Source organism: Plecotus auritus (genome assembly GCF_963455305.1).
Source record: "Plecotus auritus genome assembly, chromosome: 7".
In the NCBI taxonomy this organism is placed as follows: Eukaryota; Metazoa; Chordata; class Mammalia; order Chiroptera; family Vespertilionidae; genus Plecotus; species Plecotus auritus.
In genome coordinates, this window is record NC_137774.1 from 60,244,797 (window position 1) to 60,268,133 (window position 23,337).

General features: G+C 51.7%; 1 protein-coding gene across 2 annotated transcripts; it reads right to left on the reverse strand.

Moving 5' to 3' along the window:
- Window positions 1–949: 949 nt before the first annotated feature.
- On the reverse strand, window positions 950–19,394 carry CRYM (crystallin mu). 2 transcript variants are annotated; one of them, XM_080681969.1, is made up of 8 exons: window positions 19,129–19,394; window positions 18,566–18,719; window positions 14,335–14,397; window positions 9,166–9,267; window positions 6,848–7,031; window positions 3,124–3,245; window positions 2,449–2,533; window positions 950–1,292 (listed from the first exon to the last, which is right to left on the reverse strand). In XM_080681969.1, exons 1-8 carry the CDS (start codon window positions 19,296–19,298, stop codon window positions 1,228–1,230), a joined length of 945 nt encoding a protein of 314 aa, XP_080538095.1. In that variant the 5' UTR covers window positions 19,299–19,394; the 3' UTR covers window positions 950–1,227. The 2 variants fall into 2 exon arrangements, with proteins under 2 accessions (XP_080538095.1, XP_080538096.1); XM_080681970.1 differs by having other exon boundaries at window positions 19,164–19,391.
- Window positions 19,395–23,337: the final 3,943 nt, after the last annotated feature.

Genomic DNA, 23,337 nt, shown 5'->3' on the forward strand with positions numbered 1-23,337 from the left:
TGATCACAACACGATAGCCCGCTGGGCACTGGCTCAACATGTATGAATAGAACAGTCAGAAGTAGCGTGGGGCCTACATGTCAGGGAGCAAATGAAGCGAAGTAAAGGGTTCTCTCTTTCCTGTCAGAGAGGCCAGGCCCGCCTCATGCCGGTGCGAGCTGTGCAGGGCACTCATCTCTCAGTCACGGTGCCAGGCCCCGCACTGGGCACGCGACCGCGATGGGCCGGCGAGCCTCAGTTCTGGGACTCAGCTGCTGAGGAATAGCCCCTGTCTCTGCTGGGGCTGCTGGAGGGCCTGACTGAGGCAGGTGCTGCCGGCCACCGCCCTGCCCCCGGGAACCTGCTGATGGCAGAGCCACCCTGCTGAAGCCCAAGCGGAGGGGAGGCAGCTAGCCGGCATCTTGCTGGCACCTAGAGCCCAGGGGCAGCTGTGGCCGACCATTGCCTGTGTCCTTCTTACTACACCATAACAAATGCCATTCTGCGATGCACTCAGCTACGGCGGTTAGAGTTGTGGTCTCCACCACTTGTCACCAAAGGAGTCCTGACCAATAGAAGCTACGCTGTCCCCGAGCCTTCAGTTGTGAAAAACAAAAGGCTCCATGATGTCTGGTTCCACTTATATGAAAGCACCAAGGGCGAATCCATAAGGAGGGAAGGCGGGTTAGTGGTTGCCGGGCTGGGAAGGAGGGATCTGGGTTTCTTCTTGGGGTGATGATAATGTCCCGGAATTACATGGTGGTGATGGCTGACCACTCTGTGACCATGGTTTTTATATTAAAAACCACTGACCTGTACACTTTAATTTTTGTGGTGTATACATTGTACCTCAATTTAAGAAATAGAAAATATTAATTACCGTCACTGGCACGCCCCCAGCGAGTGAGTGGGAGCACTTGTTCCCCTCGCTTTCCTTGCCATGAGGGACAGAAGTTACCGAAGCAAAAACTGCAGAAAAGGAAATCGCTTTATTTCCAGGAGATACAAGAGCGGTGGGATGCCTGGGAAAGGGGTGCTGCTGCAACCCGCATAACAGGGTCTGGCCACCCAGCTCCCCTCAGCTACAAACGCAAGGAGGACCTTGCCAATTAAGATAAGACAGACAGGATGAGCACAACACTATGGCTCCTGGGCACTGGGTTCCCTCGTTTGATCTGGAAATTACAAGACGACTGGAGGCAAGTCCCCAGGAGTTGCAGTGCCCACTTCGGCGGGCCGCGCTTCGCACTATTTACCAGAAGACCAGGAATCATACACTAATTTGGCCGCAACTGCGTCCTCCACCGCCATTCCTGGAAGGGACAGAAATTGGGGTCACTTTTTGTCAGAACAGCTTTTGCCGAGGGCCATCAGGGCATCAAAGACCGTGTCCAGGAAGCGTGGGCTCAGAGGGTCTGCGGAGGGCAGGCCTGGCAGGGAATCTGATGTTCAGCAAGAAATGCCCACCAAACAACTTTCAGCGTCATCCCAGGTTTAGTTTGGGGTCAGGAGCGTTCAGTGCAGGCCCGATGGTAACTGCTGAGGCCTGGGCTGTGGGCTCGGCCGTCCTGAATGGGCAGCAGTGCCGACACAGAGACACGGGTGAGCAGGCTGTGTGCCAGCCACACTTCCTTTACGGACACGGAAGTCGGAACTTCATATAATGCTCATGTCCTGAAATCTCATTCACACCCTCACCCAAACATTTGAAAATGTAAAAACCATTCCTAGCTTTCAGGTCGTACAAAAACAGGCTGTTTGGCCAAGCTCGGCCCACAGGCTGCGGTGCGCTGGCTCCTGTTCTAGCCAAATGCCGACTCCTTCAGCAACCCCACTCTGGAGTGTTGCTTTGCATACATGCCTTCACCTGGAATGGGTATATGTTCTTCAAGGGCAGGGATGGCTTTTAGTAACTTCTGTAGCCCAGTACAGAGCCTGACACATTGCAGGTGTTTAATATGCGCCTGCCATGTGTCCATCTCCTTCCTTAAGTCTGGTGGGTGGAGAGCTGGCCTGCGTGCAGATTGAGCCAGCCCCTGCTGAGCCCGCCTGCAGCTCAGCGGAGCCTCATGGAGGCTGTGCCCCAACCAGCAGGAAAACCAGTCTCGGGTTGGGTCTCCCTGCCATTTCCCTTAAGCTCTCCATCTTTTAACCGTTTTCTCTTTCACCCCCACCTCTGCAGCAGTTTCAATGATGAGACTGCTGATGCGTGCTGTGTATGAACCACCCCACACCGCACTTCACACTCACCAAACGCCAGGCGCCAGGTGGTCGGGGAGCCCTGCGTGGAGAGGTGAGGCCCAAGGAGCGGCAGAGGCACCCACCCCAGGGCTGCCTGCACAAGCACGTCACTAAGACACGTAAATAACTGACCCAAATGGCGGAGTCACAACTAGGCCACCCCCGGGCCTGGTCACTCCTTCCTCCTCCCCCCAGCAGTTAGATGTGTGCCCGGCGCAATGGCGTTACCCAGAGACTTGAACACCGTGGTCTTCTCACAGAGGGCTGGCTTCACTCCTGCCACCACCTCTCCCAGCTCAGCAAAGATCTTCGCCTGCAAAGTGAGCACACGGGCTGACCATGCAGCGCACGCCTGCCCAGTGGGCTGTACAGCTGGCAGGCAGGGGGGATAATAGATAAACCTGATAAACAGGCCGTCTGTAAACTGGGTGCGGTCAGGAGGATGCTTCCCCCTAGAACCAGCTCGGACCCTCTGCCTGTGTGGCACCGTGAATGCCCACGGCGGGGTGTCCTGCGGGACACTGGTCAGAGGAAACAGCATGTTCCTCCTGCAGCACTCACTCTGCAGCCGCTCTGGCTTACATGCCCTGATTACCAAACAGAGGGCAGGCCAGAAGGCAGCCCACCATTGCCATATTTTGTTGGCAACATTGGAGGTTTCTAGGCTCAACAGGCCCCATTCCCTAGGCTTCTGGTAAAGCCAGCAGCCTTTCTCTCCAAGCACAGGGGCAAAACCAGGCCACCAGCAAAATGGCCATGTCATTCTAAAAGGGGATGAGAAATGAGTGAGAGGTTTTTAGGCTGTCACCCCGCAACGAGGTGGGGGTGAAAGAGGCCTGGAGCAGGCCAGACGGGGGCAGCCCGTGAGGCCACCGGGAGGCAGCACCAGGAGCAGAGGCTCACCCCTGACAGCAGCACATCTCCAGACTCCTTGAGGGCCGCCTCCCGGGAGTCCACGTACAGCACGGCGCGCGCCAGGAGCTGGTCATCCAGCTCTCTCCAGTCCGGTCTGCTGGCTCCCACGGCTAAGAAACAGCACAAGAGACCCTGAGCCTGGACAGGGTCAGGGGTCTCAGGGATGCCTCGTTTCCCCAGGCCAGCCCCTCCCTGTCAGCAAGACTGAATGAATGTCCTTAACAAGAGCCTGCCATGTTTGGCCTTGCCATTCCCCCCTTCATTCCCTAAAGATTGTGAGGCAACCAAGCGTTCGTCTGTTGGGTACCTACTGCCTGGGAGATGTGTCACACACATTATTTAGTTCACTTTGTGTCTGGTTTCCACTTAAAAGATGCACTAACTGAGGCTCAAAGAAGCTCAGGTGCTTGCCACGGGTATGTGCCTCGTGCGTGTCCACCTACGGCGCTGAGACAGTGCCGCTCCTTTCACGCCTCTTCCATTTAGGGGGGCAGTGACTTCCTTACCCAAACCCTGGCGCTTCCTCAGACCCCTGACTGCCTGTTTGGTCTTCGCCATTCCTGCCCCTCACCTCCAGCCACTTCTCTCCTAACTGTAACAAGGGCCTGGTGCCAGTGTCTGGGTGAAGCCAATACAGAGCAAGCTGGCTCCACCCTGGAGCAAGCTTCACGCCCTCTGCAGCCAGAGCCACACCGCCGATGCTGGCCCGGGAGCATTAGCTAACGCAGAGCTGTAACCAAGTGCCTGCAGGGCCATGCAGACAGCAACTATGAGCGAAGCGGTCAGAGGGGCTGGGAACGGTGGAGACCCAACATGCAGCAGAAGCAGGCCCTCTGAGGGCCCAGTCACCAGCGAGCTCCGGCTGACTGGGGGCCTGTGAGAATGCAGGCCACAGCTAGCTATTACACTTCCTTTTAAACAGAAGCAGGACATCTATTTGCAGGTGTTATTTCTTGATTTTTAGAACATTCAATGGCCCAAGCAAAACACATGTGTTGGCAGGGCGCAGCCCTGGCCTGTGGCCAACCCACTTCGGAGGGAGAGGTGAGGCTACACCAGCATAAGACAGAGTCATATGCGGCCAGCTCTCCCTGCGTCCCTCTCCTCTCCTATTCTCCCTCGCCCTAATGTTCAGAGAGAGTGGTGTAAAACACGTACATCTTGAAGACAGTCTGTGTGAGTTCTCCAGCACAAAGGCACTAACGAAGCTTGTAAATAAGCCATCAGATGGTGGGAAACCCCTGGCCTCTCGGGCCACCTCTTCTCATTGCTCTGCTCCCCGGTTCTTCTGAGCAGGACAAGCTCTTAAAGGGTTGTGTGAGGCCACTCAGGCAGATGGAGGTGGGCCAGGCAGCAGAGGCAGGGCCGCTCAGGCTGGCTCTGGCCCTGCTTCAGAGAGGCTAGACTGGGGGAGGGCCAGATCCTGGTTGGTGGGGTGAGGGTGAAAAGGAAAATGGGGGAGGGGGCTTGCAACCTAGCTCAGTATCTGGTTAAAACTGTAGTCTTACTTCCCTACTCTGACTGACTTGGGCAGAGCTGTAGAGCCTAACCCCAGGGCACCCCCACAGTTGACTTGGGCAGAGCTGTGGGGACCCTCAGGGGCCGCCACAGGAGGAGATATAGGTCAGAGCCTCCCCACAAGTTCAGTTCAGGCTTTGGATCCGGAATTCCCCTGGACTAGCAGATCTGCGAAATAAAGATTACACTTTCCTCCCTCAGACTGCTGGCTGATCCTTCTCCATGCATTCTGCCACAACACGGGCAGGATGAGGGAAGTGGAGGGGAGGCGGAGGTTGAGTCTGCCTCTCAGCCAAGCTGGAAAGCAAGTGCAATCTGCTGGTGGTGCTCCCTGCTGACTGCACCTGCAGTGCACTCTCCTTAATGGGCCTCTCTGAACTCCTGCACCACGTCTGTCCTGCAGCCAGGAAAATATCAGACATGCTGACTCAAAATCCAGTTGGCCTTTCCTGGGGAGAGATTCCAAGTGTAAGAAGGATCTGATGTGAGGAGGTTCTGCAATGATTGGCTTTGAAGATGGAGCGTCCATGTGGTAGGGAAGGTGGAGTTTGCTTCCAGGAGTGGAGAGGGTCCCGAGAAACGGACACCTGCACCCTACAATGGAAGGAACCTGCCACCGCCTGTGCCTGGCAGAGGCTGCCACGCTGTCCGCGAGACTGCAGTCTGGACAACACCGTGGTTCCACCTGTGGTCAGAAGAGGACCCAGCAGAGCCACACTCAGAAACTGTGAGATAACAAGTATGTGCTGTTTTAAGCTGGAAAAAAATCAAGTCTGTCTTGCTGAAGCTCATGTTCATTTCACCAATAAGTGGTTTCTTTTGATTTCCCAAATCCTTTCAGGAATGGTCTTACTGTCCACAAAGCTAGGCTCAATCCACTTGCCTACCACTGCCTGCGTCCCCTTGGACCCACATCCTAACACCTACAGGCTCAGGCCTTCAATTTGCTTTGCCCATTCCTAACATGTGCCATGCTTGGTTTCCTTCACAGAACTGGTCTTCAGCTGGAACCATCTAACTCATCTGTTGACTTCTTGGTTGTCTATCTCACCTCAAGAGAAAGCAGGGACCTTGAGTGTGGTTTATGTGACCAGCAGTCTCTACAGCAGTGCCTGGCACAGGGCAGGCACCCAATAAGCTTTTGTAGATGAGTGTGTGACACTCGGCTCTTGCAGGCTCACCTGCCAATGTGTACAGAGATGTCAGGTTTTGAGTTCACGCCATGTGCTTGTCACTAAAACACGGGCACCAAGAGCATTTAAATGCCCTAGTCTTTGTCTGCTCATGCACCAGAATCCAGTCTTCTTACTGAAAACTAATACTGAGTAGCATTTAAGAGCCTCAGTTCAAATCCCAGCTCTGCCGCTAAGGACCTCTGATTTTGAGCAAGTTAGCAACAGGCTTAATTTCTCTGTGCCTTAGTTTACCCATCTGTAAAAAGGGATTGTAATAATAACTGCTCCTACTTTGTGAGGCTGTTGAAAGGATTGAATGACAGGTAGCACAAATAAAGAGTTTAGAACAGCTCCTGCTATTACCCCAGGGCCATTTTATGTTCAGAGGCCCCAGAAACTCCTATGTTTAATATTTATTTATTTATTCTTGTTTAGAGAGGTAGAGTAAGAGGGATAGAGAGATAGAAACATCGATGAGAGAGAAACATCATAGATTGGCTGCCTTCTGCATATCCCCTACTTGGGATCAAGCCCACAACCTGGGTATGTGCCCTGACTGGGAATTGAACCAGTGAGCTCCTGGTTCATAGGCTGACACTCACACTGAGACACACCAGCCAGGCAGGAACTCCTATATATATAGAGTTGCACCCATCCAATCACATACCAGAAAGTATTCACATTTCACATTAAATGTCTTTTGTGTTGTAATTCATTTTTTGTAGTTCTAAATGAGTTAAAAATGAGTCAATTTGGCTTTGTCATTTAAACTTCATTACATGAAAAAACTGAGCTGTGACTGGCCAATTGCCATAATGATACGGTATGTAGAAATTCTACTAGTTTCAGGTTTGCAGTTTTTGTTTCATGTTTTGGGGTGAATGCATGTTTTAAGGCTCACATGTCTCAGAGGACCATAGGAAGTTTGGCATGTGGCAGAACACAGTTCTGCAGCTGCGGCCCTTGGTCCAGCCTAGGAGCCAGTCCACCACCAACTACCAGGACACCACACCGCTTACCATTGATGTGAGCCCCCTGCTTCACCCATTCGCCGAACAAAATGGGCTCTGTTGCCATGGTGACTGTGATGATCACATCAGCACCTGTCACAGCCTCCTGGACGGATGAACAGACCTGCACCTCTCCCTCCACTGTGTTCGCAAACTTCTCAGCATTCTCTTTAGTGCGGTTCCATATCCTCACCTTTGTGGGGGCAGCAAGAGGGACATGGGTGCCATGATTGTTTGGCTATTGACGTTTTAATGAGCCCAGACATCCCATGGAAAGTTGAACCCCTCTGGGGTCAGGCTGTGCTTATAAATCACCCCCAGGAAGAAGGGACATTTCATCAAGGAGGCAACATTAATCTGGGCAGACACCTGGCCAGATATTTGAATATGACCTTCCTCCAGCCCTTCCTTCTTAAAGAAGGGGAGTTTTTCTTTGTTTCTTTTTATTTATTTACTAGAGGCCCATCCGTGCACCAGTGGGGTCCCTCAGCCTGGCCTCGCCCTCTCGCAATCTGGGACCCTTCAGGGGATGTTAGACTGCCTGCAGGGATCGGGCCCAAACTGGCAGTCCGACATCTCCCAAGGGATGTAGTAGAGCGCAAAGTGGCAGGAGGCTGGGGAGGAGCCCGAGCCCAGGCCTGCACCACGCAGCTCCTGCTCATCCGGGCCCCATGCACCTGCTGCCACTGCTCCTTAGCGCTGCCCTGGAGGTGGGAGAGGCTCACGCCGCTTCAGCTGCAGCTGCACTTGCCAGCCATAAGCTGGTGTCTGGTGCCCATCAGTCAGCTGAGCAGCACTCCTGCTGCGGGAGTGCACTGACCACCAGGGGATAGCCCCTGCATTGAGCGTCTGCCCCCTGATGGTCAGTGCGCATCATAGTGAACAGGCAACTGGTCATTCGGTCATCAGGTCGTTTAGGCTTTTATATATATAGATCTTTTTTTGCTGAGAGTATTACAGATGTCCCCCATTTTAGGAGAGACGTTCTTCAATTCTACATAGGACATACAACATGGTTAATGTAATAGCTACTACATGGCCCAATAATTAGCAGAGCAAGTTCTGGACCTAGATAGACTTCGACTCAACCTTGCTCTCTCACTTACTTCCCTGGAGTTACTCAACCTCATTTAGCCTAAGTTTTCATGTCTGTAAAATGGGAACGATAAAGGAGTTGTAGCAGGTATGGGGTTATCTGTGGCATGGCTTTGCGTGGAATAACTTGATCTCTGAAGGGCTTGTAGGGAGTTAAAGATCAGAGGGTCTGAAGAGTGAATGGTGCAGCCGATGAAAAGGGCAAGAGTAGTAGCTACAATTAGATCCCTGGCGGTGGGATTGGACAACTTGCCTAGCAGATAGCCATGTCTGGAGAGGGGGCTGGCAGCCTTCAACTGAAAATGAGACCTAAACAATCTCTCATAAGGAAATATAACGTAGAAATAAACCTATGTCTACGTAAGTTTATCAGCCAAGGTTCTGTGCACGCAAATGCAAACCCAATACAATATGCCCAGTCTTAAGAGAATGGCTAACCATACCACCCTTCTTGATAGAAAGTTATGCAAATATTATACAAAAATTAAGCAATCTATAAAAGTAGTGATGTTAGAACATTAAATAAAAAGACAGGATATGAAACTTTGTATATATAATATGATTAAAACTTATAAAATGCTGGTGAGGAAAGACTGGAAACTGTGAATTGTTGGTGTTTTTTAAAATAAACATAAAGGCATTTTTCTGTTGTTCTCTTCCTGATAGTCCACATTTCCCAATTATCCTAAAAGCATCATACTTTAAATCTGCCCTGGCCCTCTCACACATGTGCAAAAAGTAAAAGCAAAACCAAATGTTCCCAGGAGGAAGTGTGAGCCACGACTGGGGAAAGGTGGGCCCATATCTGGACTGCAGAAGGGGGTGCTGTAGGCTCCTGCTCTCTAGGACTCACTCCCAGTTCCTGAACCCATAACTCTGAAGACTTAAAGACTCCCAGGTTCTCCTACAAGACGTGTGTGTGTGTGTGTGTGTGTGTGTGTGTGTGTGTTGGGCGTGCAAAAGGACAAGTGAGGGGACTAGATGACAGATATAATATAGCCCTTTAAACTAACTGCTAGGCTGGCTGCACCCTCAGACAAACCCTGTGAGCTGAAACACTCAAGAGGTGATCAGGCCTCCCTGCCTCTTTGTCTGACCTGGGAATTCTGGGAAAGTCATTAAAGAATGGTCAAGATGGGATTCTCCCTCACTGTCCAGCACGGCCCTGCTGCAGTGACGGAGCAGACCCCAGCCAGGGCAGCTACCCTGTGCCCAGCCCTCCCAGGACTTACCTCCTTGTAGGAGAACTGCTCAGTGAAGACCTCATAGTGGCTGTAGGCCTGGACCCCAGCCCCCAGGATGCACAGCACTTCACTGCTGGGTGGCTTCAAAAACTATTTGAGAGAAATGAGAAGGAAAGGCTCATGGAGACACTGCAGTGAGTGAGGAACACAGGCAGCTTGAGCTGGGTGGCTCCACCTGCCTTCAGCTCCCTCAAGCATGCACTGGCAGCACCTCCACCCATCCCAGGGAACCACCATTTAATGCTCTGGTTTTCATTGGCTTTTTTATTTTTTTTAAATATATTTTATTGATTTTTTTACAGAGAGGAAGTGAGAGGGATAGAGAGAAACATCGATGAGAGAGAAACATCAATCAGCTGCCTACTGCACACCCTGTACTAGGGATGTGCCTGCAACCAAGGTACATGCCCTTGACCAGAATTGAACCTGGGACCTTTCAGTCCGCAGGCTGACGCTCTATCCACTGAGCCAAACCGGTTTGGGCTTCATTGGCTTTTTTAGGTTAAGCCCTAGAGACCTAACATATGGCACAGTGAATATAGACAACAACATTGTATTATAATCAGCAAACTTGCTAAAAGACTAGAACTTAATCATTGTAACCACTGAAAAGAAAGGATCTATATATATAAGAGCCAAGTGACCAGAACAACAGAATGACTGGAACAACTGGTAACTATGATGAGCACCGTGGCAGCCAACCAGCCAGATTGGGGCCCTAATCGGCCCACCCCAACCTTCCACGGCCCCTCCTCCAGATCAGGGGCGCGGCAGGCCAGCCAACCTCCTGTGCCCGCTCCCTCCAGCTGGCCCTGCCCCTGATCGGACCCCCCGACCCTGATCGGAGGCAGGGCTGGCAGCAAACCTCCCAACCTCTTCTCCCAGCTGTCCTGGCCCCCACCGCCCCCACCCCCCACCTCTCACCTTGATTGGGGATGGGGACGGCCAGCCAACGTCCATGTCACCCCCCTGTCCCCCCGCCCCCGCCGGCCTGGCCCTGATGGCCCCCATTGGGGCGGGCCAGCCAGACCCCACCTGTGCACAAATTCATGCACCAGGCCTCTAGTAATGATATAACAGGATAGAGGTGCTAACTATCGCTCAGTGGCAATCATATTACAATATATAAATGTGCTAAATTAACATGTTGTGCCCCTTACATTTACAGTGTTAGGTGACAAATATATTTTTAAAAATCTCTTGGGAAATGAAGGAGGTGTCATTTTGTGTTTCTGTTCCTCTCCGGTGAGTAGGAGAGAAGGAAGGCGCCTTCGGTGAGCACCTAATATATACCAACGCTTTCCACGCATGACCTCATTTAGTCCAGACAATGTTCCTGTGAGCTAGACACTCCTATCTTCCTCTCACAGGTGAAGAAACTGAGACCCAGAGTGGACAGGCACTTGCCCAGGGCCCCACAACTACCACGTGGGTGGTGGAGTGCTAACCCCACAGCTTTCCTTCTCCAAAGCCCACATTCCCTCTAATGCACTATCCCCCCTTAGGGACGTGAAAAGCCATGCCCAGGCCTCCCGAGCTCCCAGGTGCTAAGCGCTGCCTGGAAATGTGCCCTTTAGACCTGGGTCTCGGCTGTGTTTGCTGAGCCCGGCCCTCTTTATCTTTTCTCAGCCCCTGTCTTCCTTTAAAGCGGAATGTGGAGCCAGCATGTGTGGCACCGACGGAGGGTGTGTGTGCGTTTGGGCATGGGGTTCTCATCAATTCATATCGTGTCAGCTCTTCAGTGAGACCTTTCTTACCCACGACACCACTTACTTGTTACAAATGCGTTTGCTTGCACTGACCTTCAGGCCCACGAGGACAGGAGCTGCCTTGTTGGCACAGAATTGGCCTAGGGCAGGGTTTCTTGACCTCAGGACTACTGACATTTGGGCTGGACCGTTCTGCTGGCGGGAGGTGGGTGGACGGGCTGTCCTGTGCATCATATGGTATTTGGTAGCATCCTGGCCTCTATCCATTAGATGCTGGTAGCACCTCCATCCATGCGCCTTCACCTCTGACAATCAAAACTGTCTCCAGAGGCTTCGTGCCCCGGGGCAGGTGGCATGGCTGTCCTGGGTTAAGAACCACTGCCCCGGGGCAGGTGGCATGGCTGTCCTGGGTTAAGAACCACTGGCTTAAAGGAAGGACACCATTTTTTAAAGTAAGATCCTGTTCTGTCTTCTCTATTTTATTTAGCAAAATGTCGGCTCCTGGGGTCTGGTCTTTGCTACAGTGCGGATTGCTGAGGTTCTGGAGTGTCACCCGAAGTACAGGTCTTCTTAACCATTAGTTACCAGCAAAAGGCGTCTCCGGACCCTTAGCAGATGCTCACTCTCCACAGCTGCAGGAGAGATGCCACTTACAACACAGAAGCTGCTTTGAAAAGGTTTCAAAATGGCAACAACCACAGGCTAGCACTCCTAAGCATCTGCCCAATCAGGAGCTGGGTAATTTTCCTCCACTAAATCAACTGTTTTCAGTTCTCAGTTAATAGCAATCTATTTCAATCTACACCTGGGCTTCAGAAATTGTTAGTGTCCTGTAAAAGTGAACCTCGTCCTCTGAGACTAAATGTCTAATTCTGATCACTTGTTGCCTTAAAGGTAATGTCATAATTGATAACTTTTTGTAAACAGTATAATGTTAGTAAGATTTATTAAATCATAGCAGGATTCCCCACACCTCAGTCTTTTCCTGTAAGCATGCAGATAATTAAAAACACATATATCAATCTGCTGGGTTTCTCACTCACAGAGTTGGCAAGCCTGTGTTTCATGTGCATTTGCTAAGGTCTCTCAGTCTGGCCCTTCTGCCTCCCCAGCCCCCCTCACGCCATGGGCATCTGACCTCCAGCCACACCAGCCTCCTTGCAGTTTCCCAGACACATGTGCCTCTGTCCCCACAGGGCCTTTGCCCAGGTTCCGTCCTCTTCCTGCCTTTCACGAGGAACTCCTTTTCTCCTTCAGATCTCAGCTCAGATACCCCTTACACAGGAAAAGCCTCCCCTAGCTCACCCCGTTTTACACTCTCATAACTCTTCATCCCTTTCGTTCAGTGTATGTGGCAGGGCTGTAGCTTCACGTTTGTTGGTGTGGTCTTTGCATTAATGCCTCCCTAAATGGACTTGGAGCTCCTTGACGGCAGGCACTGTGTCTAGTTTTACTTAACCATCCAGGCCCCATTCTGAGCACAGGCCTGGAACTGGTGGGCACTCTAATATTTGTTGAGTAAACACATGCCAAGCATAAACCTTGCCAGTGTCGCCTTGGGAAAGCATGCCAGAGTCCCCAACTCAGGCTCTGTGCAACGCAAATGCAAAGCAGGTACAGCGTCCACCTGGCCTGAGAATTCCAATACTTCTCCTCCCCAAGCCCTCAGTGAGAGAAGAGGGGGGAAGAAAACACGGCACTCTTACAGAGCAATGGTAAAAACAGACCCTTTGTTCCTTATAGAGTAATCTACCTGCCCCAGAAGAGAGCCTGAGGCCGAAGGCTCGGCTTGGGAGCACAGGTTCCTGTCAATGCGACGCACCTGGAACCAGGAGGTGGTCTAGAGCCCTTTGGTTCCTAAGCCTGATTGATCATCAGCATAAACCGGAGACTTTTAAGAAGCAAGGTTCTCGGGCCGCCCTCAGCGACTTTGACCAGGGTTTAGGGAACACAGGCCCCAGGTAACGCTGCTGCACAGCTTGGGTTGGACACCACTGATCTGGGGCAAGACCTGGCAGCCCTGGCAGGCCCACAGCTATGTGTGTGAGGTGGGAGAGCCCATCTCCATCCCGTGACTTCAGCGAGGCCAGTGATACTTGCTCTGCCTTCCTCACTGAACCCCGAGTGAAGGCGAGACCAGGGCTGGGGGTGGCTTTGGAAAGGACCCGCATCCTTCACCCACGCCAGGCAGTGCCGTCTGTCACTGTGTTCCTAAGTCAGCGTCAAACCAGTTCAGCAAGTGTGTACTTAGGTTCCCTTCCTGTACAATGGCCAGTTAATCCTCGCCTTCTTCCCTCCATGTCACCACATGCGCAACCTGCACGCCTGGTCTCTGCCGGCCCAGCCGCTGCCAGATCCCATTTCCGTCACACTCGGGCCTCTGAACCCGCATTCCCAGACCTTTTCCACTTAATGTGCAAGACTGTCGACAAGCCAGTCCCCACAGCTGTCTTCCAGGGCTGGCACCTCACCTCTAAAAATACTGCTTTTGCTGTAGGAAGCCCTGCAGCTGCTGGGAACAGCGCCCCACAGGGCCTTTGCCCAGGTTCCTTCCTCTTCCTGCCCCTCACAAGTAACTCCTATTCTCCTTTAAATCTCAGCTCAGATACCCCTTACACAGGAAAAGCCTTCCTCATTCCACTCCGTTTTACACTCTCTTACTCTTCCTCCCATCCCCCTCCCACCCTACTCACTCGCTTCCTTCAGTCTTTACCCAGATGTCACCTCCTCAGTAAAGTCTTTTCTGGATCATTTAAAATGTAACCCCTTCCCAATACTTTTGATTCTGCTTTAGTTTCAAATACTAATGTACTTTTTGTTGGCAGTGATAGTGTTGTCTTTAAAGCAAATCCTGGCATGTTATTAAACTCAAAAGAGGTTTCTTGTTTGCTAATTATCTCAGCAAATCATACTGTGTTTGTGTCTGCTTTGTTCGCTGCCATCCTTGGCTGCGCAGACGCGGGCCTCAGTGAGTCCAGCTGACCCGCAGGAGTCGGTATGGCTCGCTCTCTACTTCCCATGCAGCACGGCTCTGGCCTCTGAGCAACCACAGGTTTACCAGAAACGGTGGTGCAGGGGCAAAAGCAGTCTTGGAAGTCAAAGGGGTCAAATTTTAAATTCTTTCTCTGCCACCTAGTAGCTCTGTGATCCTGAACAAGTCGCACATCCTCTGTGAACCACATTCCCTATACCTGGCAAATATAGGCAATCACATCTACTTTGCAAGATTGAGGTGAACATCAGGAATAATGCATGCCGGGTACCTAGAATCTGGCCAGGCTCATTAAGTGGTAGCTAATAAAGTTGTGAATTACTGCGCTCACCTGACACCCCATATCTGGTGTGCAGAGTCCCAGCTATGTTTGTAAGATCAAGTTAAGTCCCCCCACTTCTCCCTTAGACACGAAAGCTTGAAGCACCCGCCCCACCACCCCAGCACCAGGCTCACCTTGGTGGCGATGGCAGACACCGCCGCCGTTCTCTTCGCAGTGATGACGTTTCCATCCATGACCTTGGAAGAAAGGACAGGCAGCGAGCAAGGAGCACCCACCCACCACGTACGCCAAGAGAGGGCACTCTAAACGCGTAGCCCGAGACAGTGCTACCGTGTTTCCCCGAAAATAAGACATCCTCCGAAAATAAGACCTACTTACAGGTTTCCTTCTGGGTGAAATATAAGGCATCCCCCAAAAATAAGGCCCCCGGGCTCTGTCTCAGAATGAAAATTAATTTATTGTAAACTCGTCGCTAGGGCCGCCCCGACTGGTGTCTAGCAACCAGTGACGTTACGCGGAGTCCTGACGTCACTGCTGTGTGTTGGCGGAGCAGAGGTTGGAATGAGCGGTGAGCGCGGGACGGGAGAGAGGAGGAGACTTTCGCAGATGCATGTAGAAGAACAGGAGGATTAGAGCGGACGGGACGCCGCTAAGGTGGTGAGTGCTGGTCTGTCTCTGGTGACACTACCTGATGCTCGCGGCCGCCTTCATGATGACTGAAGGTTCTCAGTCAGTGGCAGACCCTGCTCCAGCCCAGATCCAGGCCCCAGCAAGCCCAGTGACAGTCCCCAGGCAGGCCCCAGGGGGTAAATGTCTGATAAAGGGGTAGGGGGGATGTCTGGTGAAGGTGTTCAGTGGCACAGGGGTGGGGGGAGGGGGATCACTTAAAATGACACAGGAGGATCAGAGGGGGCAATCAAAATGACACAGGAGGATCAAAAGGGGTTACTAAAATGGTAATCCCCCCTCTGATTCTCCTGTCATTTTGATTCCCCCCTCTGATCCCCCCTATGTCATTTTGAGTGATCCCCCTCCCCCCACCTTGATACCCCAATTCCTTTTTTTTTTACCCCTACAGTAGAAATGTGCGCAAAAAGAAAAAGCTACTCCGTGGAGTACAAGAAAGGAATCGTGGAAGACTCTTGGGGCCAAAATCTTACTGCTTTCTGCAAAGAGAAGATGTTGAGTATCTGATTGGTCCGAAAATGGCGAGCAGAGTATGGTAACCTCATTGAACAAGTGGACAAGGGAAATGCTAAAAAGCGCAAGTGTGATCAGGTCAGCAACCATTATTTTCCGAGCTGGAAGACCTGATCTGTGAATGGGTTGTTGACAGGAGAGCAAAGGCTTTGGTTGTGAATAGGGCTCAGATTCAAGAATTTGCCCTTGCAACGGCACCACAGTTTGACATAGCCCCCGAAGACTTCAAAGCATCACAACACTGGCTGGATAATTTCCTTCAGCGAAGTGAACTGTCTTTAAAAAGATCTACAACATTGTTTAGGTTGGAAGATACTCAAGTTATTAAGCGAGCACTTGCATTCAAGTCCTTTATTGATGATGCTGACTTCTCTAAATACAATCTTTCCAACATGATGGCTATGGATGAAACTGCAGTGTTTATGGGCCAATCATCTCAAACAACAATTGAATAGCGGGGTGCCTCCTTAGCGTACATTCCCTCCACTGCTTACGAAAGTGCACGTGTTTCCTGTATTTTGGCAATTCGTCTGGATGGCACTAAAATCCCACCTTTAATCATTTCTAAGGGCAAGAAGGAAAAGATTGAACGTGTTTTGGGTGTTTTTATTCCTGAAACTGAAAAAGCCTGGGCCACACAAGCAGTTTTAAGAAAGTGGGTCGATTTAATGCTGCCGCTTGTTATGCGAGGGAGCCAAAGAGGTCTGCTAGTCTGGGATGCAGCCAGCACTCACCGCGCTAAAGACATGAAGACATTTCTTCACGAAAGAAAAATAGATCAGATAATGATTCCCGCAGGAATGATGGCCTATCTCCAGACTCTTGATATTGCAATAAACAAGCCATTCAAAGACAATTTGCACATGGAAATTAATGACTACATTGAAAATAGAATGGAGAGAAATCAGCATGGAAACTTTGTGAAACCTAAACTGCAAGAAGTTGTGACTTGGGTGAAGAATTCATGGGAGAAAATCACTGACAGTTGCATTGCAAATGCACTGCGAGCAGGCTACCTTGACAAGAAGTACTCATTTAAAGACAGTGCTATTGCTAAACATGAGGGATTTGGTACACTGATTCTGAAAGAAATGGAGTCACAAGAAATTCACCAGGAAATTCAGGAATTGGATTGTTATGATGATGTTCCAGAAGATGATGACATGATTGTCATTGAATAAATGAGTAAATTCTTGATACTGTAGGATTCACAGTTTGTCTGGTTTGTGTTGACAACTACCGTACTACCGTACTGTATACAGGTAATAAATTTCCTTTATTTTCATTTAACAATAAATGTGTACCGTATTCTTCTTCATGGAAAAATAAGACATCCCCTGAAAATAAGACCTAGTGTGTCTTTGGGGGCAAAAATTAATATAAGACACTGTCTTATTTTCGGGGAAACACGGTATTGTGCCCGACAAAGTGAAGGCTCGGTTGTTACATCTGGACCCAACTCTTCCATTTCTGAGAAATGTAACTTTGAACAGACATCTTAACCTCCCTGTGTAAACAAGGACATGGCGGGCCCGTCCTCGGCGCCACTCTCCTCCATGTCTGCCATCCATCTCACTTGGTCCTCACCAGGCAGCACCAGTGTTCTTGTTTTATAGACAAGAAAGGAACCACTACTGAGCCGACCAGGACGGGTCTACGGCCTTGACCTGTAAGCTGGAAAGTCTAGGCTGGTCCCGCTTCCCTGAGAAACCACGTGGTCAGGCAGCGTGGGTGTCAACCCTATGGGATGAGCTAGAGGAGTAATGGACAGTTAGGTTTCCTGTGAAGTTGGAGATTCAGGGAGAAGCTAAGGACCCAGGGCAGGTTTGGATGGACTGTGGAGAGTGTCTGATGAGGTCTCAGCTGCCTGGGATCATAGGCGCCTGCGGGCAGGGCATGGGCCTGCAGGGCACAGAGCACAGGCCTGCGAGGCATGGGGCACGGGGCACAGAGCACAGGCCTGCGGGCACAGAGCACAGGCCTGCGGGGCACAGAGCACAGGCCTGCAGGGCACAGAGCACAGGCCTGCGGGGCACAGAGCACAGGCCTGCGAGGCACAGAGCACAGGCCTGCGGGGCACAGAGCACAGGCCTGCAGGGCACAGAGCACAGGCCTGCGGGGCACAGAGCACAGGCCTGCGGGGCATGGGGCACGGGGCACAGAGCACGGGCCTGCGGGGCACAGAGCATGGGCCTGCGGGGCACAGAGCACAGGCCTGCGAGGCATGGGGCACGGGGCACAGAGCACGGGCCTGCGGGGCATGGGGCACGGGGCACAGAGCACGGGCCTGCGGGGCATGGGGCACGGGCCTGTGGGGACCAGAGCACAGGCCTGCGGGCCATGGGGCATGGGGCACGGGTCTGTGGAGCATGGGGCACGGGGTACAGGTGAGAGAGAACCAGCTCCACAGCAGGCATTGCTGGGTCTTTCACTAACCAGCTGTGTGGCCTCAGACACAGTGATTTCCGACCTCAATGGGAACTGGGGGTTGGGGGTGGGGCGGGGGGAGTTAACAAGAAACTCCCACGGAGGAAGGGTAGCAGAATTGAATGAGGGAAATTTCTCCTGCCGGCACCTGATCAGTGCTCAGTAGGTGGCGGCTAGAAAGGCAATGGAGGGTACAGGCCCTAGACTTGCACTGAGCGCGTCTTAAGTCCCTTACTGCCACCTCAGCCTGGGTAAGCTGGGCCTGTTGTTTTATGACTCAGTTTCCTCATCTGCAAAATGGGGACACCTCGTAGAACGATTTTGAGTGTTACCAGTTAATGCATGTGGAGTGTTTAGAACAGCGCCTACACTTACAGGTGCTCATAAGAGTGTGCTACCTCTCTGCCTACACTCCCATTAAATGCTAAAACAGCGCACTGGGTGCCCCTCGGAAAGGCTCCCAGGGGCCACAGGACACCCCTTCTCTCCCACAACACAGAGCGTCAATGACTGCACACTCCCCCGCTCAGGTGCTGCTCGCTGTGCACCTGGACTAACTGGTCTGGGCCGGAGGGGGGCGAGCTGACTGCCTCCCCACGCCGCAGCCGGGAGCGGCGCGCGGGGCTGGATGGGTCTCCAGGCGGTCCTGGCGCAGACCCACGGTCACAGACACCCTCCCCGGTCACAGCCGTCACTCAGAGGGCCCGTAGGGTCATCACTGAGACCCCGAGACCCCGGCTCAGGGCCCGGCCCCCCGCCCGCCCGCGGGGCGCTCACCGCCAGAAGGGCGCCGGTGCTGGGCTCCAGGAGCAGCACGGTGGCCTGGTGGGAGGGCCCGGCGAGGGCAGCGCGGGGGCCCTCGTAGAAGGTGACCAGCTTCGTGGCCAGGGCGTCCTCCGCAGCACTATAGGCCGGCATGACCCCCAGGAACCTGCGGGGAGGGCAAGGCTTCAGCCCCGCCCACACCCCAACGCTGCCTCTTCCCCCCTACCCCCCCGCCTCCCTCCTTCCCTTCCCCCTCCCCGCCGCCTGGCCCCTGGCAGCGCCCACAGCACGTTCTAGAGTCCAGTTCTGCCGCCTACTGACCGGGAACCTTGGGAACCACCCGTCAGGAGTGCTGACTGAACAAGGGGCCTCCCTCGAGTGCGACCGGCGCCGCGGGGAGCGCACGGACCCGCGGCAGCGGTTATCAGCAGCCCTTAGACAAGCCCCCTCTCACCCCCCTCCTCCTCCGTCCTCCCTTCTCCTCCTCCCCTGTCCCCCTTCTCCCCCCTTTTTCCCCTCCTCCTTCTCTCTCCTCCTCCTCCCCGACTCTCCAGCCCCGCCGGCCTCGCACTCACCCCCGGTGCCGGGCCACCGGCACCACCGTGCGCACCGGCTGCGCGACGCCCCCCGCGGGGCCGCAGGAGAAGTTGGCCAGGGCCGCCTCCAGGGGCGCGAGGAGGCGACTGCAGCCGCGGAGGTGGCGCTGGACCTCTGCCGCGCTCAGGAACACCGGCGCCGCGATCATCCCGCCGCCGCCCGGCCGCCCGCCCGGCCGCCCGCCCGGCCTCCAGCTATTCCGCGTCCGCTACCCGCGGCCCTATGAGCTCCCGCGGCGGTCACCGCCCCGGGGCGGGGCGCGGCCAGTCCCCACCCACCCGCCACCGCGCCGCGCCGGGAGCACGTCCCCTCCCGCGGAGGCCGGGAGTCACAGCTTCGGTGGCGTGGCGGCTGGGGGCACCGTTCCTGATTCACGCTCAGCCCCTGTAATGAGCCGCAATCGCCGTCCTCCCCGGAGCCAGGCGCCGCAGCTCTCCTCCCCACCCTCCCTGTCGGCTTTCTCTGCCACCGGCCTGGGAAAGGAGTGACAGGGAGATGGGGGCAACGATGGCGGGGCTCCCCCTTTTAATTGTTGCAGTCTGCTGGGAGATTTTGTTGCTATTGATGGGAGAGAGGGAGAGAGAGAGAGAGGGAGAGAGGAGAGAGAGAGAGAGAGAGAGAGAGAGAGAGAGAGAGAGAGAGAGAGAGAGAGAGAGAGAGAGACCTGTTGCTCCACTTACTTGTACATCCATTGGTTGACTCTTGTATGCCCTGACCGGGATGGGCTCTCAACCGTGGGGTACCAGGAAGACGCTCTAACCACCCGAGCCACCCAGCCAGGGCTGCTGGGAGGTCTAATGTGAAAGGTGGTAGTTATTAAAAACATTTTTGTGTAATTCTCTCCCATCTGGAGTCCTTCCCCAACCTGCCTTCTACTCCCATTCCCATCCACAGTTCTGCAGGCTATCCATCGCTTTAAGGCACAATTTTCTCTTAGGGTAACTAACTCAGCCAACCATCTCCTCTAAAAGAGGGGGAAGTCCCAGGGCCTCAGTCACATAAAGAGTCAAAATGCAGGCGATGACTTAGACTTAGGTCTTTTCTTTAAAAACCTTACATTTGAGAGGAGGAAATAGAACAGTAGCGACACAGAAAGCTAACCCAGGATTCAGGACAGTGAGTACTCCCCGCGAAGTCAGTGATGGGAAAAGTAAATGATTTTGATAATCAAAGAAGAGAGAAATAGTTCTGTCCAGGAGTGGTTACATAAGGGTTATAAAGGAGGGGGAATGAGCCAAGGCTAAATATAAGTTAATAATGAAAACAACAATGACAACAGGGACGGGTTATTGGTTCTGCGCCAGGGACTGCCCGCGTATTTGCTGCCACCGTCTCTGGGTTGCGCTCTGTGGTGGGCAGGTGTTGTCCTGAGCCTTCCTGCCCTCTGGGCTCGGAGCGGTGGAGGAGGGCTTTGTCCAGTCACCCAGCAAGCGAGCAGAGGCGCTGGGAGCTTCCCTTGAAGTTCCTCCAGAACTCTGCTCCAAACCATCCCCCTGCGTTGGCAGAGAGGGAAGCAGAAGGCGTTTCCAGCCTGGAGGGCGGAGGCGGGTGGGGGCGGAGGGACGTCGTCGTCTAATCCTTGGCAACGCGTCCTGCCAGACAGAGTTGGGCTGGAACTCCAAGATTCAGCCATCTGCGCCGCAGCCCTGGCCGCCCCCTGCTGGCCAGACCCAGGAGGAGACGCTGCGCCGCGCACCGAGCTCCTTCAGCTGCGCCTCTCAGCAGCACTGGGGGCCAGCGCCCTGGGTTTTGGCCATCCCAGTGGGTGTGTAAAAGTATCTTGTTGCTTTAATTTGCATTTCCCTGATGACAGCTGATGTAGAGCAACTTTTATGCTTATTTGCATCTATACAACTTCTTTGGTGAGATCTGTTCAAGCTTTTGCCCATTTTTAATTGGGTTGTTTGTTTTCTTACTGTTGAGTTTTAAGAGTTGTTTGTATATTTTGGGTAACAGTCCTTTATCAGATGTGTTTTACAATTATTTTCTCCTGGTCTATGATTTGTCTTCTCAGTCTCTTAACATTGTCTTTTGCAGAGCGGAGGTTTTAATTTTAATGAAATCTAGCTTATTGGTGTATCTAAAAGGTCATTGTCATGCCCAGTATATCTAACATTTTCTACTAGGATAGCTTCTAGTTTCACAGTTCTGCGTTTAGGTCTGTGATCCACTTTGATGGAATTTTGTGAAGGGTGTACGTTTTTGTGTCCAGTTTTTCCAGCACTACTTGTTGAGAAGACCATCTTTGCTCCATTGTATTGTCTTTCTTCTTTGTCAGACTATATTTATGTGGGTTTTGTTCTGTTCCATTTATCTTTGTCTAACTTTTCCTGATACAACACTGTCTTGATTTGCCACCTCGTTAAGTCTTGCTGCAGGGTAGTGACAGTCCTCCAACTTTGTTCTTCTCCTTCAACATTGTTTTGACTATTCTGGCTCTTTTGCCTCCAAATAACTTGCCAGGGATTGCATTGAATCTAAAGATAAAATGGGGAAGAATTGAATCTGCATATTCCTATCCATGAACATGGAATATTTCTTTATTTCTTTAATTTTGGGAAATTCTCAGTTTTCTTTCTTCCTTCCTTCCTTCCTTCCTTCCTTCCTTCCTTCCTTCCTTCCTTTCTTTCTTTCTTTCTTTCTTTCTTTCTTTCTTTCTTTCTTTCTTTCTTTTTCTCTCTTTTCGGTACTCCCATTACACACGTTATGCCTTTTGTTGTTGTGCCATAGTAGTTGAATATTCTGTTTGGTTTTTACTTCAACCTTTGTTCTCTTTGCCTTTTGGTTTTCAAGGATTCCATTGATATATCCTCAAGCTCAGAGATTTCTCTCAGCTAATAATAAGCCCATCTACTAATAAACCCATGAAAGGCATTCTTCATTTCTGTTATAGAATTTTTTAATCTCTACTGTTTCTTTTTATTTTTTCTTTGGGATTTCTAGCTCTCTGTTTATACTGCCCTTCTGTTTTCGTGTGTTGCCTACTTTTTCCATTAGAGCCTTAGCATAGTAATCATAGTTTAAATTTCCAGTCTGGTAACACCAGCATTGCTGTCATGTCTGGTACAGATGCTCACTTTGTCTCTTCAGAGGTGTGCCTTGTGATTTTTTCTGCAGAGGCAGTCGTAACGCTCCCAGCTCTGGTCCTCAGAGCACTTTGCATTGTGCACACTTATTGCAATGAGGGAGTTTCCAGGCTGCACATGGGAAGGAGGAGCTTAGGTGGAACCAGGAAGACTCTATTTTCTTCCTTTGAAAGTTATTAAATTTTTATCTTTATTGTTGAAAGTATTACAGTATTTTTAAAATCCCCATTGATTTAAAAATCCCCTCTACTCCATACCATCCCCACCCAGGACTTCACCATACAGTCTGTGTCCATGATTTATGCATATATGCATACAATTCTTTGGTTAATCTCCCCCTACCTCCCACCTTCCCTCTGAGATTCCTCAGTCTGTTCCATGCTTCCATGTCTCTGAATCTATTTTGTTCATCAGTTTATTTTGTTAATTAGATTCCACGTACGAGTGAGATCCTGTGATACTTGTCTTTCTCTGACTGGCTTATGTCACTTAGCATGATACTCTCCAGGTCCCTCCATGCTGTTTCAAAGGGTAAGAGATCCTTCTTTTTTACTGCTGCATAGTATTCCATGGTATAAATGTACCACAGCTTTTTTTATCCACTCATCTACTGATGGGCACTTGGGCTGATTCCAGATCTTAGCTATTATTGTAAATTGCACTGCTATGAACATAGGGTTTCATGCATACATTCTTTCTGATTGGTGTTTTGGGTTTCTTAGGATATATTCCTAGAAGCGGGATCACTGGGTCAAATGGCAGCTCCATTTTAATTTTTTGAGGAAACGCCATACTGTTTTCCACAGTGGCTGCACCAGTCTGCATTCCAACCAGCAGTGCACTAGGATTCCCTTTTCTCCACATCCTCACCAGCACTTGTTTGATTTGTGGATTTGTTGATGATAGCCATTCTGACAGATGTGAGATGACACCTCATTGTCGTTTTAATTTGCATCTCTCTGATGATCAGTGACTTTGAGGATTTTTTCTTATGTCTCTTGGCCATCTGTATGTCCACTTTGGAGAAGTGTCTATTTAGGTCCTTTGCCCATTTTTTGATTGGATTGTTTGTCTTTCTTCTGTTAAGTTGTATGAGTTCCT

Bases quoted from the DNA above. Each gene is read 5' to 3' on its own strand.
- CRYM (XM_080681969.1), bottom strand. From the start codon at position 19,298: ATGATCGCGGCGCCGGTGTTCCTGAGCGCGGCAGAGGTCCAGCGCCAC. The intron at 18,720-19,128 runs GTGAGTGCGAGG...CCCTCCCCGCAG, and splicing joins CCGGTGGCCCGGCACCGGGG to GTTCCTGGGGGTCATGCCGG. The intron at 9,268-14,334 runs GTGAGCCTGGTG...TCTCTCAAATAG, and splicing joins TGTCTGCCATCGCCACCAAG to TTTTTGAAGCCACCCAGCAG.